The sequence below is a fragment of the Pteropus alecto genome, unplaced genomic scaffold, assembly GCF_000325575.1.
Source record: "Pteropus alecto unplaced genomic scaffold, ASM32557v1 scaffold61, whole genome shotgun sequence".
Lineage (NCBI taxonomy): Eukaryota > Metazoa > Chordata > Mammalia > Chiroptera > Pteropodidae > Pteropus > Pteropus alecto.
Genome location: NW_006434835.1, coordinates 14531880 through 14550165, shown reverse-complemented (window position 1 = coordinate 14550165; position 18286 = coordinate 14531880). Strand labels below are relative to the sequence as shown.

Genomic DNA, 18286 nt, shown 5'->3' with positions numbered 1-18286 from the left:
ACTCTAAACTTGAAACTTTAAAAAAATCAGAGCTGTTCAACAGCCTGCTGCATCTGGTACATTTCCAACTGGCAACAGTCAGTGACATCTCTTATTTCGAGGCAGCAAGTTGGTTTGAATTTGACATTTTAGTGGTAATGCCAGCTTAAAATTGAAAATTTGGGGGCATTTTAAAGGAGTGATTCTAGATATTAGCAATTTTTTTCTTAGGTATTTTTAACAAATACTTTTAACAAATAGCAAATTAAATAGCCCTTATGATACATAATACAGTAACCAAAAATACTCTCTAAAGAAGGCAGTTTTTATGATTAATTACCTCCCTACTCCTGAAAGCCATGGAAAAAGCAATCAAACACCTTAAAATCACCCTTTGTTTTACCTTCTCCATCCTCTTGAATTGATTTTGGCTGTGACACAGTGAAACACTGCATTACTTCATACCGCTGGCAAGCTTCTTGGTTCTCAATGCCTGGCTCGTCTGGAGGGTGAATTAGCATCCTGCAGTTAAAAGTATGGCTATTTCGTCGTGTTGCCTCTTGAGGCCAAGGAACTCCATTTACTGTGGAAGAAAAATTGATTATATGCCTGTGAATAAAGTGAAAAAAATACAAGCTCTGAAGATACAAAAGACATATCTTTAGCCATCTGCTTAATTAGATACTTGGATTAAAAGACAGACAGACCTCTTCAGATCATCTAAGGTTATCCTGAGGCAAGAGGATACTTATCTTCCTTAGCAAATCAAAACGTCTACCAATTAGAAAACAGTAAAATTTCCAAGAGAGTGTATAGAATTTCCCCGCTTGAAGATAAGAACTTACAAATACCCTAATTCATTAACAGCCTTTATAAAAACAGTTAAAGACAAAAATTAAAAATTAATTTATTAGCTCTTTTATTTAGAATTTTACAGCAGTTAATTAATAGCTTTTACAGCAGTTAATTAATAGCTGTTTCCAGTTATACTCTGGCAATAAAAAAATGATTGAAAACCATAGGTCCATTGTTAAGCAGGAGTGTTACCCTGGCAAGCATGAACACCTAAGGATGGGCTTGTGTGCATGCACACCTTCCTGGAGAAGGGATTCAAAGTTTCTCGAAAGAGTCTGTGATTCAAAAAAAAAAAAAATACTTAGAAAAGGATAGAGACCAATCTTGTTTCTTATAACCATTTTTTTTTGCACTTAATCTTATTCGCACATATTATATACTACAATACCTTGAATATTGTGGGTAATCGATAAGTTACTACATAAAAATGACTGTTAAAACAGAAATGTCACCTGATTCAGTGTAAGAAAACTGAATTCAGTTATAGAAAAGATGTCTGTACATTTCCAGTGAGAATCAGTCTCTACGTGGCGGGTCGCCGTTTCCCACTTACAATGTTACATGCAAACCATGGTGGCAGTCAGAGGGCGTTTAAGGTTGTTCTCTCACCATTCCCAACAGTGTTCTTATCTTATCCTCTCCATCAACCCTCCTTCCTTTTCATTATGTCATCACTCTGTAACTGTTAGAGGAAATCATGGAACTAACCTAGACTGGAGTAAGAAGTTTCGGTTCTGCTATGAGCTAGTTATGAGATTTGGTTTAATTACTTAATCTTTGCCTCATCTTTAAAATAAAGAAATCTACTATATTATCTCTAAAATCATTTCCACTCTAAAATTCTATAATAAAACATATAAGACCCCTTGATAATTCAAATATCAAATTACTGATTTTAATAGAAACAATTATTTCAGGACGCAGTTGCTATAAACACTTAATACATTTTTCAAAGGACAAATCGGCTTCCATTCCGTCAAGTAAACAATGTAGAAAATAGAGAGTTATGGATAACATTTAATCTGCATGTTTGGTTTAGTTATATAGGATCTCTAGCCAAGACTCTCTCCCCAATTTTGGAGCACATATAGGCGTAAGATTAGGCACATGGCTTAGTAAATGGAACAGAGGCTGGAAATCGGACCCCACCCATCCTCTGAGCCAGGATCCTTCGTCAGTGAACAACCCATCCAACCACATTTGGAACTCCTGAGTTGAAAGCACTTATATCCAAAAATGTTTATTTTAGTAAATATGTAATATGACAGTTTATTTCACTACCTCCATTCCCTCCCCCTCCTTTCCTTCCTCTTTTCTTTCCTTCCTCCCTTTGCCCTTCCACCTCCCTTTTTGCTTTTTCCCCTTGAAGCAGATTGGTAGGAAGGATATACATTTGTCTTTTTTCTTGGACATAATTAAAATGGAAAACAAAGGGAATTTCAAGCAGAAGCTTCTTGTGGCAAAGCAACTATCTGGTCTGCCTCCCACTATGGTCAGATGATTGTGGCATAATCCAGAGCAAGATGATAAAAGCAATGCTCTCTATTGGCTATTTCATGGGTCACCAACCCCTGGGCCATGGACAGTACTGGTCTGTGGCCTGTTAGGACCGGGGCCGCACAGCAGGAGGTGAGCGGCGGGAGAGCCAGCAAAGCTTCATCTGTATTTGCAGCCGCTCCCCTGCGCTAGCATCTCCTCAAATCATCGGGCATTAGATTCTTGTAGGAGCACTGGCCCCTGGTGTCAAAAAGGTTGGGAACTGCTGAGCTATTTGATGACATTTCCCCTTTACATCTCGAGATGAAACTAAACTTAAAAATATTTTAAATGTAACAATATTAGAATAATACTATGTGTTATAAAAATAATAACATTACGTAAGGAGAATCTACAGAAAGTTCATATTCTTTTAAAAAACACACTTCTTTGTACCTAGTGATTTTGGTAGCAGATTCTTCACAAATTCTGCATGATCCCCTACATGCAGTATGCTGTAGACACTGGTATTCATTAATTCCTCCTGATTGTAACCCAAGTAGCTGGTCACATTCTCTGACACAAATACAATTCTCCCTTCACAGTTCACAACAAAGAAAAATCCATCCAAAGCCTGCAAAGCCAAAAAAAGAAGAAAAAAAAAGATTAAGAGGTTGGGAGGTAAAAAGATAAAAGAATAAACATATGCATTCTTGTATTAAAAAAGAGATGAGAAATCTGTCATTAAAAGGGGGGGACCGAATAGAAAATTTAATATTGTATGTTCTTTGCGGAGGGGTCAAGCTTATAAAGAGATTGTACACTGTTTCAAACAGGCATGAATGAATATGTCACCCTTCTTCCTTAGAAAGAAATTTTATGGGAGCAAATGAGAAGTGATTGACCCATGCATTCAGTCATAAACATCTCTAAACTATAGGTTAAGAACTGCTCTCTACCCTCAAGGCACTTATGGTAGACAGACAGAAACATAATACCAGTGATAAATGTAGTATCAGAGACATACACAGAACATTCTATGAGCACAAGGAAGGATACCTAATCTGAGGTCAGGGTAGGGGCAAAGAAAGACTCTTTACAGGCCCCTACCTTAGTTATAAAAGGCATAGTAGAGGAGGGAAAGACGTTTGAGGGAAGAAGATCCTAGACATGGCACATAAAGAAATGAAAAAGCAGTTTGATGCTGCTGGGGTACATGGTACAAAGCAGGCTTGTGGCAGGAAATAAGTCTAAGAGGTGGACAGAAGCCAAATCACAGAGGGCCACTTATACACTGAGATAGAGCCAGAGGTCACCAAAAGGAGACATATGTGCCCCAGGTTGAGCAGAATATCTACAGGGGTGCAGGAAAAAAATTAGAACCCCCATTTACAGTGTAACTCAAAACATAAGGAAGAAATTAAATTTAATAAACAAAATGACACCCTGGTGCCTCACTTAGTCCTGACAGCTACATATCATAAACCATGGAATCCCAAGAGAAGATCCAAAATGGAGAAGTAGACAGTGGCACCTTACTTATTTATAATTTTTCCATTAACTGCAATATATTGCAGTTTGCTTGCTATAGAATATATATAAGCAATAGAAAAAAGACTTTTAAAAAGCAGAACATTTACAGAATTTTGTAATGAACAAGACAAAAATCCTTCATATCATACAAGGGGCTTGCTGGTTATCTGTGGGAAAATACTTAAAAGAGCCATCTAACAATGTTGATGGGCTACTCATTTTTCTTTTTAGAAAAGACAACTGTACCAATTTGCTGAACTTTTCTATGATGCCAAGTGGTAATGATAATATGCTATCTAGCAAATATTTTCCAAACAATAACACTTAATTTTGTCCCTTCAAGATAACACTTAATTTTGTCCCTTCAAGATGAAAATTTAACAAAAATAAGAACTGCCTTTCAAAAAGACACTTATGCTATAGAGATAGCATGTGAAAATGGATGTTTTAAAATGACATCATAATTTTGATTTTGTTGGTGAAAATGACATGAATCACTCATAAAAATTATCTTCTCAGTTTAAACATTTAGAAACAAAACTTTTTACCTGCTCAAAAACTGTTGAGTTTCAGTGGGCATTAAACCCATTTTTTTAAATGTGAAAATGCAATATCTTTTGATTTGTCTGAGATCAAGGGAGATGGACTTTAAAAAAAACGCTGCATAATTGTGAATCGGATTTTAAAAAGAGTATTGTGACTTTAGTAATAAGCTCATCCAATGATATATTTTTCCATTGCCAACTACCTCATTTTTGTGAGGTGTCTTTTTCAACTAAGATGATTATTTAAACCAAATATTAAAATAAACTTAGAACTACATCTTCAAATCATTGCGATTCAAGCAAGATTTTAAAAAATAATCCAGTACAACCACATTGCTCTCATTAAAGATATTCCTAATATTTTCTTTCACAAAATATTCCTAATACTTTATTCCACTTGACTGTTGTACTGTTTCTCATTTAATTAATAATGCAAAAGGGAGAACGGTGTGATTAATAATCTGAAAACCTCAATACTAAATAAATCCTTCGCTAAACTATTTTGGGTTTTGATGAGCACAGGAAATCACCCTCGTATCTGACTAGCTTGTTGTCAAATTAGCTATAAATTTCATAGCAGGTGATATATACACACACACACACACACACACGCACACACACACACACATTCATCTTGCAATTTATGCAAAATAGGGATAACTGAAATATGGATGTATGATTTTTTTAAATTTCAATTAGGGTAAATGTATCAATTTTTTAAAAGTAGATCTAAAAATTCTTTAAAATGTTCGTAGCTATTAATTGAATTAGTGTAAATACCATTTAATTTTTTCTCTGTGGTCTCTCAGAGTTTAATAAAGACCAGCTTGGGTATAAAAAAGTATCACAGTTCAGAGCAAGAAACAAGACTGACATGAAAGGCAGGTGAGTAAAACCTGGCTGCTTCATGGTGAACCACTTTTGAAGGGCCATGCTACCCAACTCCTCGGCATTACTTTCTCCTTTCGTAAATCTAGTTTTCAGCACATCCTTCTTGGCTCCTCATTCTCCCTGGAGACTCTGTCTACCTTCAAAGCCACAGCCAGTCTTTCCCTTGCTTTCTTCACTTTCCATGTCTGTCTCTGGATGTCTCTGGAAGTTACCCATTATCTGCAGAGCGGCTAGGAGAGACCAAGACCCACTCTCAGAATTATCTCTACCCAGTCTGAAGACTGGTCAGTGGTAGGCTTGGGGCTGGTGTGCAGACCTCCAGGACCAGCAAGGCCCAGGGATTCACCTAGACTACTTGGTACAATTATTTTTAAGGCGTTTACTAAATCCAAAGGACTTTAAAGTTCTCCTTCACTGCAGTAGGCCCGGAGTACCTGCAGTCTCCCACTGCGGCAGACTTACTGGAGCTTCTCCAAGGTCTCCTCCCATTGACTGCACGCGGCCTCACTGCCAGGCTGGGAAATTACTCTAGCAACTGGCTTCTGGAAAACACGGCCGGCTGGCCTGACAGGGAGTGCAGAACTCCCCAAGGTGTGTGCTTCGCCTCCCTTACACGGACTTGTCATTTCCTCTGTGAAATGTGGGGCACCATGTTTCTTCTCAGCTTCCCCAGAAAAGGAGGGCCTGGGAAACAGGCCGACAAAGGCTCTGCCAGTCACAGAGCTATCCTCCTGGCCCCACTCCTGAGAGGCAGGCAGCCTGTCTTTTGCTGAAAATGCTTATTTTTTTTTTTTAATTATAAATGAAATATATTCTTGCAAAAAGTTTTTAAATATGAAAATGAAGTAGCTAGAAGATCTGCCAAAATCCCACCCCTGAGAGATTGGTAACATTTCAGGGAATATTCTTTGAGACTATATAAATATACAAATATCTCTAATTTCTAGAAGTATGTGTGATTAATATAATCTGCCAATACTTGTTCTTATTTCACAAGTTTCCCTCTTACGTTGCACACATAATTAACCTCCATGTGTGTTCCTGGGAAGGGATCTTCCTATTTCACGAAGTTCCAACAGCTGGTCTTACACTGAGCCGCACCAAGGAGATGATGACAAATGCCTGTCCACTCGGTACGACATCATCAATCTTGAGCGGGGATTTTCCCTCCACCCAGGATTCCACCCTGTGAGGAGGACCGCCGTGGGTCTCACGGTAGGGTTCTCACAGGGCCCTGGCTTTAAATGACTACATAAGCTTCTCTATCACCTATGTGTTAGTCATTAGAGAAAGTTCTGGGAATAAAACACATAATTCTCAACAGTTTTATAGCCTCTGAAAGGAAAAAGACAAATACGTATAGTTACAATATAGTTCAATAGAGCAATTCATAAACGTTAAACACCAAAGTGAGGGACCCAAAGTGGGTGAAGAGATGATTATCATTGGGAAGGTTTCCTGGAAGGAGGCCACACTACGCTTGAGCCAAGGCTTGGAGGACACAGAGGAGCAGCTCAGGTGAATGAGATGTGACAGGCTATTCAAAACAGGAAATGGCTCAGAAGTTTAAAAAAAAAAAAAAAGGAACCGCTTTGTACGTACTTGTCATATGTCTATTATATTTAACAGTAATTTTTTTTTTCTTTAAAAAGCTTCAAGGAAAAGCAAAACAATAACAAATTTATCTTTGAGGCAGTGGGGGCTATGTTATCTTGAAGGCGCTGTTTTTAAGCAGGAGATTGACATGATCTGCTTTTACAAAGATCGTCTGGCAGTGGATGTGGTGTGGCCACTGGAAGCAAGGAGACCAGCTGCAATGCTATTGTGATACTTCAGTCCAAATGAGAGCCTGAAATAAGGCAGTAGAGGTGATAGAAGAGAATTTGACAAAGGCAGAACAAACAGCATTTGGTCACCTCTAGCAGCTGTGGGAACAAGCATTTAGGGTAATTCTTCATGAATGACTTGAGAGTTTTTGTAGGTAAGTGCCTTTCCTTGAGAAATAAGATTTAAGGTGGAAAAAAATTTAGTCTTTCATTTTTTGACTTTTTAAAAAAAATGTAAAGAGACAGATTATAAATTTAGTTTTAGAAATGTTATATTTGAAATGACTGAGGAACATTCAGATGAGGATGGTCAAAAGGCAGCAGGATATAATGAAAGGGAAGTTCTGATGATGGATCTTGGCTAAAGACAGGCATTTGCAATTTACAGGTACATACAGCACCATTTGGGTTTTGTTTATTTGTTTTTAACTACAATCATCTTTTCCCCTTCCACAGAATATCTGATTTCCTTTGAGGAGTTACTTCTTCTCCATTAAAAAAAGTCTCATGGGATTCTTAATCAGGCCAGTGGGAAACTTCCTCCCTAAATGTGAACTTGAGGAAAATTATAAAAAGACCAAATATGGCTGGAAAACATTCATTCTAGCAGCAAAGCACTGCCCAAATGAGTCTTGCTGAGACCATTTGTATAGTTTCTGCTTTCTAGCCTTCTTAAGATACCTTGGTTTCATCCTATTTCCAAACATGTTTCTGTAATATCTAAACAGCATTCTAATAAATTCATATTTACTTAATTTAGTCAGAATTGTATCTGCTACTTGAAAGCCAGAGAACCCTAATTAATACTTTATACACACATACACGTGTGCACACACATATATGAATATATCATATAAACACAGACATAGATGTAGATAAAACTGCCCAAAATATGTGCAGAGAAATTTTTTTTTTTTTTTTTTTTTAAGAAAAGGAAAAGAGTCAGGGCCAAAGCCCTAGAGGATGCTCACATTTAGCAGACAGGTAAAGAAATGTGCACAAGAGGCTGAGGAGCAGCCAGAGGGGAGAGGAAAGAGTTCTATCAGAGACACCACGGGAGGGTTTTATGGGAGAGGGAGTGGTGTCAAGCGCCACACTGGCAACGTAGGGAATGGTATAAAGGAGGCCTGGATGCACGTGCGAGGTGTAGGGGGATCTTCGTGATGAAAACAGAATTTTTCTTGGAGAACAGTAGGAAACAAGGAGCATCAGAGCCAGATAATGCAGAGCTCTGAATAGGAGGCAAGGAATTTATAAATTGCAGCAAAGAGAAATGCAAAATGAGGAGCTTAAAATAAATGCCTGTACTGATAAGTACTTACTATGGGCCAAGTAACAAACATTTATTGAATAAACAAGTTCTAATACCATTTTCTCTTTAAATGTGAAGAAATTATCTCCGATACTTTCATTGTTAATTCATGCTCCCTTTATTTTATGTTCAAAAAAGGTGGCAGGAAGGAATCAATTGGAAACTGTACGGCGAGGATTTGTCATATTATGGTGGCTATTTGGTCACTTTTCGGACGGGCAGATCTTCTATCTGAGCAAGTCGCTCTAGACCAATACTGTAAAACACAACTTTCTGCAGTGTTGGAAGTGTTCCATATATGTGTTGTCCAAAACAGTAGCCACTAACCACATGTGGGTACTGAGCACTCTAAATATGGCTGGTGAAGCTGAAACACTGAATTTTAAAATTTTATTCAGCTTTGAATAGCCACAGGCAGCTAGTGGCTATCTTACTGAACAGAGCAGCTCTAGACTGCAGTCTGGATAATTCAATGGACAATCTCACGTAGCTTTTCTGCCACCTCTTCTTAGCTGCCCTGGATTAGACTCTGTGAAGCTTAAGGCAACAAGGACAGGGTTGGGGAGTACAGAAGAGGGATAGAAAAGGTTGTACATGAAGGCAGCTGTGAAGTCTGTAAAAGTTAGTAATTCTATTTTACGGTCTCTGTTTCATATATCTATAGCTCATACATAAAAATATTATTTGTGCCTCGGAGTCAAGAACTTAGACACATTTATTTCTATTCTGAGTTTTTGGAATTTCTAATTTGATGTTTTTTTCATATTTGAAAATGCTTGCCTAATGACCTTTAATTCATGTGTGATGTTGTATTACAATTTTTCTTTGATTCACAGTGGTTTTCAGGGTAATAATTTCATCAGCTAAAAAAATAATTCTTACTTTGTTTTCTTTTTACAGCGGTTTCGAATAGATGTTTTCCTGTCACTTTCTGTTCATTGTAAAGTGCTGTGGGCTTTTCTCATACAGCAATAACAAATGTTTATATAAATTAAAGTACTAGTAGTAGTAGCATTCTCTGTCTTCAGTTATGCTGTATTCAGTTTGTGGATAATCTGTTGCTCTCCTTGTTGATTTCTGTGGTTTCTGAAGAACGTGTGGTGAAACTAGGATTTAAATGACTGCCATTTTCCTACAGGAACTCCAGAAATCAGAAGGCCCTCTATACCTTACAATTCTTCAGTATCTCAAATGATATTATATGCAGAAAATAAATTTAATAAATATTTAATAAATTGAAAGCGGATATAAAGTTCTGAGGCCAGTTTTAAACTCAGGGTACTAAGAAGGCAGGCAGAACCCCATAAAAAACTAGAGACTATAAAAACACTAGTCTACTAACATCCTGCAGAGTAGCAGGGATAAACAGTAAGTGCTAGGATAGACCAGGTCTCCAGGAAGGGCCCAAGTGTACGCAGGTAGTGGGATGGTAGGTGACAGGGGCCAAGCAAGGGGAAAAGATGGAGTAGAAGTGGGAAATGAGCCTAAAGTACTTTTCTTTCTTTAACTTATTTTCCTCTAACAGGTTATATTAAAATTTTTTAAATTATAGCAAAGTTGAAGGAATTTTATAGTGAATATTTGTATACCCACCACGTCTAGATTCTACCACTAACATTTTTACTATAATTGCTACAACACTGTTTCCAAAATGCAGTCATGTATCATGCAGTCAATTTAATGGGTTGTGAAAAGAATATGATAAAAAAATCAGAGTCCATCACATGTAGTAGCTTCCCCCTCTCCCAGCTGTACACGTATGCACTGGCTCAGAGAGTAGTTTCCATCGAGTTTCAAAGGCCAATATCTTTTATATTTTACAATTCTAAAGAATATGTGCTCATTCCCCTAACAAAAATCATTAAAATCAATAGTCTAAAATAAGAAAGTACTTGTATAACGTGGAGGGGAAATAAATAATTTACATTCTGAAAGAGAAGTTGCTAATAGGAGAATCAAAAATATTTAGCAGCCTATCAAAACTACAGGAATGGATTATGAGTAAAAGTTAAAGCAAGAAATATATACTTGGGTGTCATCTCTATAGAAATGAAAGGTGAAGCAAAGAGAATACATGATATTTCTGGAACCAGAAAAGCAAGTACTGAATTTTGAGCATGTTCTTACATTAGCAGTGTTGGTAGAGGGAATTATAGCGAATACAAAAACACAGAAATGGTTAGGGTAACAGGAAAAAAATGTATAAACAAGTTAGAAAATAGAGAGACCTATACAGTTTGAATTATTAGGAAGACTTTACCACAGAGGAGGACCTTGAGGTAGGAGAAGGAAAGGAGAATTTATTTTATATATATAAAGAACATATGTTATATGCTTTTTATACATAAAATACAAATACATGCATACAAATACATATATGTATATAATAAACGTGTGCGTGTGTGTATAAATTAGGCCTAGAGATGGAAAAGCATACACTGTGGGGCATGAGTGTGTACACACACATCCACATGTTTTTAAGCATTCATGTATGAGAGAGAGCACTTAAGGTGATGACCCTGTTTGGAAACAAATCATCTGTGTTGAGAATACTAAATCATCTGTGGGAGAAAAAAACTAAATAGAAAAAGCAGGATGAAAATTACACAGTAATTACAAAGTAATTCCTGTTTTAAAGTTCTTTACTTTAAAAAGTTTGATAGAGGATTGTTAAAATAGTACATTCTCTTACAATGTTTACATAAACAATTAACAAATTTTTAGTCAGAAAACTTTCCAGGAAAACACCTACTGCAATAAAATGAGGCATCCTTTATTCAAAAGTGAAATTCTACAGCAGACATATAGACAGCACTAGCTAGCTAAATAACTGTTTTATTTTCCCAACTGGTCCTAACCACCACAGAAATAGATGGCAAAGCCATATAGTAGGCTTCATACAGTAATAACTGTTTAGAATGGCTTTATGAAAATTTCTTATGTTCATTATTCACATTTAATTCTGAAATACTGACAACTGTCAAAATAGTTTCCAAAATAAAATAAATATTCGAGTTCTTTAAAACTTTCTTTTATAAATCATTAATTGGATTTAAGACACAAAAGAAGATAAAGAAAAACTAATGTAGCTAAAACAAAGATTCTGATCACTTTCTGAGACAAAGAGAACAGCTACCTCCAAAAGAAGAGGTCCCAGGGATTCCTTTTCTATCACTCCTTGACTACTCGATGAGATGTCTGATTTCTGTACTTCATCATCAGTTGCTGATTTCTCTACAATAAAGAACCAAAAAGTCATACATCCTAAAAAGGCTTATTTCTATAATGGCAAGTTTAAGACGACTTGGATTCACCTAATTTCAGATTCAAATAACATGTATTTATGATCTAGGCAATCTCATATTTAATCTTAATTATACTTATTCTGTAAATGATAAAAGTGGGTCACAAAGGTTAAGTAATGTATCCCAAATAATATAACTAATAAGTGGTAGCAAGAAGATCTGAATTCTGATCCACCAAGTCCAGTGTCCAGAAAAAATGGTACGAATGTGTATACAGCCTTTTTTAAAAGTCTGCACCAAAAGTTTTCAAGAAATTAACAAATTATAAAAGAATGATTATTTCTTCCATTTCTTTTTTCTTTTCTGATTTGATCAACTGCCACTGAAGAGAGAGAGAAGATATGATTTTTCCTTTTGTGAGCCTACATATCTAGCTAACCTTTCACATTCATGTCATGATCTGATTGCTAAAACTATAACCCCTAAGTGATTTGAAATTCTTTTGTGAAGTGCTGTTGAAATCATCCATCCATCATCTTAAAGCATAATACTTAAATAAAAGTTTCTGTCAGACTAGTTAGTTCATCAAAAACCAAATATGGTATTATTGAACACAGAGATGCATTTTTTCACTTTAATATATGAAATATTCCAAAAAAAAAAAAACAAAAAAACAGAAAATGACAGAGCATACATTCACAGAGCCACCATTCATTTTTCACCGATGTTAATGTTGTTTGCTTCAGGTCTTTCCTTTTTACATAAATGTAATGCTGCAAATAGAGGTAAAGCTTTGCCACCGTTCCTCCTCTGTTCCATTTCAGAAGTAACCGGTATTCTGAGGTCAGCATAATAATTTCTAAGCATGTTTTTATACCTAAACTATATTTGTATGATTTCATGAACAATATATTATTGTTTTGTGGATGCAAAGTGGTATCTCTATGTGATTCTGATTTTCATTTCTCTGATGGCTGGTGATACTGAGCATGTTTTTTTGTGTTCTTATTAGTCATCTGTATGTCTTCTTTGGAGCAATGTCTATTTGCCCATTTTTAATTGAGTTATTTATTTGTTTTGAATGTTTCATTTTATAGCATCTTATTCCTGTTTCACGGATCAAATATCTTCCCTTTTGTCTCTGAAGGACTGTTTGGTTATCTTAAGTTTTCTTCTGCTTCCTGTGTTATCTGTGTTTCCTATGAGTTCTCTTTTTTTCTGTTTGTTTGCTTAGTTTGTTCTCTTCTATATTATAGGTTTTTCATGAATATTTGGATTTTTATTCATATTAAAGAGTGAGGAACTAAAGTTCTGACTGGTAGCTGTGTGAAGAGCAGGAGCAAAGCAAGGAGCTGATTTTTTTCACTGGGAGATCATTCCCTACTGTCAGTGTTTGCGTGTCTTTTCCTTCGGACTGCTTAATTTCCCCAAAGGAATCCTCCCACCTTCAGCTTAGGGACTCTGAGCCAGGTTGTAAGGGTTCTGAGACCAACTGAGCAGGGAAGGGGCCATGTGCCACTTGCTGGTCCTCCCCTTTGCAGGCTCAAAATATCAGTTTCTCCTGTCTGAGAATATAGGTAAAATATAAATCAGTTGTCACCAACTAGCCATTTTCCAGCTTCTAAAATCTTAAAATCATATCACTGTAATCATTTTAAACATATCTGTTTATAGTATTTTCACACTGCTTCTATTAATCTGAAGTTCTTTGAGGTCCAGTCCTGTTTGTTATTTGTGCTTCTACTCATCATAGATTATTCTCTTATATGTTATGTAATTTTTAGTATAAAATCACCCTCAGAAGCACTTTTTCTCTCGGAATCCCATGGGGCCAGGTGTGGGAGTGTTTCTCCAAAGTGCTTTGCTTTTTGTTTCTGGTAGGTAACTCAGGGGTTTTGTAGTGTGGGGTATCCAGTAAATATGGGTAGTATAAATATAAACCATAAAAATACATCACGATTTTCCCAGAGCCCAAGCTTATTATTCAGATGGAGGGATTTTCCTAACACTGAGTTACTACCTTTCAACTCTATGTCAGAACCTCAGCTCTGACAAAAAAACTACTGTCTCCTGACTCTATGCCCTATGATACTGGAGGCCCCATAACCTCCCAAGGCAACCAGTTTCCAACCTAACTTAATAAACCACTTTGTCGTAACGAGAAGGCTCTCAGACTTATTTTCTAAAATAAAGAGCATCTAAACGAAAATATTTCTTTAATAAAATTACAAAGTTCAAAGAAATTTCTTAATAATAAATAAAATCACATACTGTCAATGTCTCAATAACAAAGCACATAGCCATGTTGTTTGCTTTTTTTTACCTTGTTCCATTCTCTTCATCAACTGTATTTGATCGACGGTCTTCTTCAAAATCTTGCATTTGTCTGGTTTTACACTCAAGCTGTCAATGTCGCTGATGTTTGCAGACAATAACTCGGCTAGCTCTTCTAAGTATTTATTTTCTTGCTCTCTGCGCCTCTTTTCAGTGCTGTTACACAAAGGACATCCAGTTAGTGTGCATTACCACCACTGCATTTCCTTCTCTGATCAAGTATTTAATGTTTACGCATTTAGAGAGATTCCTATTTTTATCGAGAGTATAAAACCAGATTTAGGAAACAATTTAAATTCACATCTAAAAAACAGATATTACAAAATACGAAAGTGCAGAAAACAATTCTGGCTAAAATACATAAAGAGAATGACTGCTGTCACAGATGTATTTCCTCAATGATGTATGTACATTGACTATTTCAATGACTGATGAATGCTAGATATTAAAAGGAAGCAAAGAGTACATATATTATTTGCATTTGGAATTATTTTACGCTCTAAATAATAACTCTTTGACATAGAAAATCTGACTTTTCAAATAATTTTGTAATAAGCAGAGCAGACTACACTAGAGTTTAAATAAGTTATAAATAGAAATCTGATAACCTGATTCTTATAATGATTAGACTAGTTGATTCTCATCCAAAAGAAAAAAAAGTATCTATCCAAAAAGTAAAATAAAAAGAATAACAAACCAATAATTAGGTATAAAGGTACAGAGAAGAATGTCTTTAGTATATAACTTTGTTATAAAAAAAAAATAAAAAATATCATCTACTTATAAGTTCTCATTAATAGAATAAATAAAATCAAACTCAATTTTCTTAAAGCAAAATAATGAGAACTTAGGATAAGTTCTCAGTGTAAACAACTAGCACTTTACATTCCCTCAAATATTGTTCATTTTTGTTTTCCATTCTTTACCCCTTAGCCAAGTTATCAGGCAATCTGCTTTATATAGCACATACAAAGACAGTAAAAAATTGGTCACGATTAGCTCTTTGTTTTAAAAGCAGCGATCAAAATCACTGGCTGTATGCAACAGTGGTAGAAAAAAGATGAAAAGAGGGAAAGATCAGATGTTAAAAAGCTCACAATTGGCAACAATTAAAATACCATTTATTTTTCTTAACAAAAGATTACAAAAGTGATAGTATTTACATAACAACATAATAAGCTGAAAAGAACCAACTCAACTAATCAAATGTATTTACCTACATAAAACAAAGTGCTACTAAATAGTGCACATCCCAAAACAAAACCAAATTTTATACCTGTAACAATCACACGTCTTTACCTTTTAAATCTTTCATTATTAAGTAATTAGTCCAATTTTACCTCGTAAAACTCTTACAACTTCCACAGCAAGTACATGTAGCAAAATATTTTGACAAACTGCACACCAAGGCATTGAAAACTCGGCATGAAGAAAATGAGTAACATACATTTCGATATACAGAAGATTTTAGAGAACTCTAGCTCTGCAATCTGATAGTTTTGGAGCTCATCTGCTTTTACGTTAGAGAAACTATTTGATATTAGACTTATTTAGTAGATTCAGTCTAAAGTATGATCTGTTTAAATGTGTGGGTCTAAATTTCAGCATGAGTCAACTGGATTCACGTGTCCAAAAAAATCTGTTTTCAACATTAACTTCTCTGTAAAACTGAAGTGCTTGAAACCACTGCAGAGTAAAAGAAAAAGAAAAGTGAGAGAATGGGCAGGATAAGCAGACAGAGAGGTGACAGAGGAAGGAAGAAGCTAAAAGTAATGAAATAGTGAAGTGTCTAAAATGATTTAAAAACGAGACTAGGAAAATCACCATGAAATGAAGTAACTAATAAGAAAGGACAGAAAATGAGAATACACATATTCAAATAAAGTCAAAACCGAAGGAGGGGTGGAGGTGACAAAAAAATCCTACGTTAATGGAAAAGAAGGCTTTCTTTATTACTTTGGGCCACCTACATTTCTCCTCTCACGAACCCACTTTATTTCCATTTATATTGCATACATGCTAATTAATGATATTCTCAGTTAACTTCTCACGTATCTTGTTTTTCTTCAACTTGTTAGGTTTTCAACAAATGCTCTTATACTTATTACGTGTCAGATAACCATGTACTGTGTCCTGGGGATCCAGGAGTAAATCAGACTTAGCCTCCAGTTAGTGGGAAAACAGAAAAGGAAACAGGCCATTATTATACTATGTGGCAAGATTATAATACTATAGAAGCGTGTAGAGATGGCCCTAGACCTAGAGAATGAGATGCCTAAACCTAGTGGCAAGGAGAGATTGGTTTCCTAAAAGAAAAAAAACAAGCTCTTTCAAAACTAAGAGTGAGAGTGAAAATGTCAAGTTAAAGAACCTCTAAGTTGCTCAGTATGGCTTAACTACAGATGATAAGAAACAAAAGGGCAAGAGACAGGTCCTGGCTGAATCATAAGAGCTCATTCATGCCATGATGAAAAGTATGATATATTGCTTAAAAGTACAAGTTCAGACTTTCTCTGTCATTTACTAGCTATGTAACCCTGGACAAGCTATTTAACAACAATTTAACTTCTCTAAGCTTTAATTTCCTTATCTGTAAAATATGGATAATGACATTAATTACCTCCTAGAGTTTTGTGAGGATTAAGAAAGATGATACATATAAAATGCTTGGCAGAGTTCCTGGCATATATTATTAACTCAATAAACGCCATCTATTATCATCACTTTGATTATGATTATTTAATTTCTGGGCAAGGGGCAGCTGAGAAGTGTTTAAGAAGAATGAGTGGCATGACTAGATTTGTAAGCTTCTTGAAGACAGAAAACATGCCTCACACTTCACTTATAACCTTATAACATCACACACATGGTACTGGTTGAGGAGGAGGCATTTAATAAACACTTGCTGAGTTGAACTGGAAATGTTAAACAAGCATAAGGCACAGCTACCTACCATTTTAAGATCAGCATTTTAATCCTTGTTCTCCAAGAATAGTTAAGGAATGGAGAAGAGGTAACAGGGGAGATACAAGACATCTCACTCCAATAAACGATTACTGGGGAATTCTCTATCCAAAGCTCTTGTACCCAGGGCGGCAACACCCTGAAGTCTAACATATGCTCTTTATGATTACTGAGTTCACAGTCTGTTTGAAGAGACAGTATATAATAACAAAATCAAAAGAAACATTACAAGATGATTTATGTATGAACTCAAATATCTCAAAAATCAGAAATTTTTAGTTTACCATATCAAAAATATCACTTTTTAAACACTGAAGTCCATACTTATAAACCTGGAGAAGATAATGTTTTCAAATATTTTTAAAGCAAATATGAAAAGATAATTATCTTTAAGATGTCTGAGAAAATATGTATATAAAAATTTTGATACCTGTGATTATGTACACACACAAAAAATCAAAGAGGATCTACAAATAAATCATTAAAACAAATAAAGTTTAGAACAATGGATGGATATGAGATCAATAGTTCCAAATCATTAGCATTCCTATACATTAATAACTGCTAATTGGAAAAATGCAATAGATAAAATGATACCATTCTTAAAAGCAGTAAAAATTCTATGGTACCCTGGAATATATCTAAGGATGGGCTAGACATTCATGGGGAAAATTATAGACTGTTACTGAAGAACAGTGAAGACTTGAAAAAATGAAAAGCCTTTATATTCATAAATAAAAACATTACAATTTAGATTCTAGAAAATAAAAATGTCAATTCTCTCTAATTTCATCTATAAAAGTAAATGAAATTCTCATCAAAATCCCAGCAGGATTTTCTTCAGGGGAAACTAAAAAAGTGGATTCAAAAATTTGTATGAAAGAGTAACAGGCCAAGACCAAGGAAAACAATTTGAAAAATAACAAGAGTAACCTGCCCCAACACCCCATATTAAGGAGCTAAGTCTTAAGAAAACGTTCAGAACGAGATTCCTATCCATGCAGGAACCTGGTCTATTATAAAGGTAACAGCACAAAAGCAGGGAAAGGATAGGGTCATAACTACATGTTCTGTATGGGAATTTATATTATACACAAAAAACATAAATTTCAGATTAATTCAAACTCTAAATGTGTATGAGAAGAAAATACATAAAAATACATTTAAGGCCTTGAAGTAGAAGAAAAATTTTTTAAGCAAGACCCCAAAAAGCTCGACAGATAGCATAAATAGAGTTAAACAGATTGGGAGAAGTTATTTGCATCAAATATAAACAAAAAAGAGAACTAACTAGAAAATTACAAATAACTCTTAAGTCAAAAGGAA

General features: G+C 35.4%; 1 protein-coding gene across 8 annotated transcripts in view; it reads right to left on the bottom strand.

Moving 5' to 3' along the window:
- NCOA1 (nuclear receptor coactivator 1) overlaps window positions 1-18286 on the bottom strand; it is a 148590-nt gene that overhangs the window by 61446 nt on the left and 68858 nt on the right. For all 8 annotated transcript variants that reach the window (XM_015588218.2, XM_015588219.2, XM_006910276.3 and 5 more), the window contains 4 exons: window positions 13986-14152; window positions 11554-11651; window positions 2767-2944; window positions 383-562 (listed from right to left, as the gene is read on the bottom strand). In XM_015588218.2, coding sequence (XP_015443704.1) covers window positions 383-562; window positions 2767-2944; window positions 11554-11651; window positions 13986-14152 — 623 coding nt within the window. The remainder of the gene's footprint in view (window positions 1-382; window positions 563-2766; window positions 2945-11553; window positions 11652-13985; window positions 14153-18286) is intronic.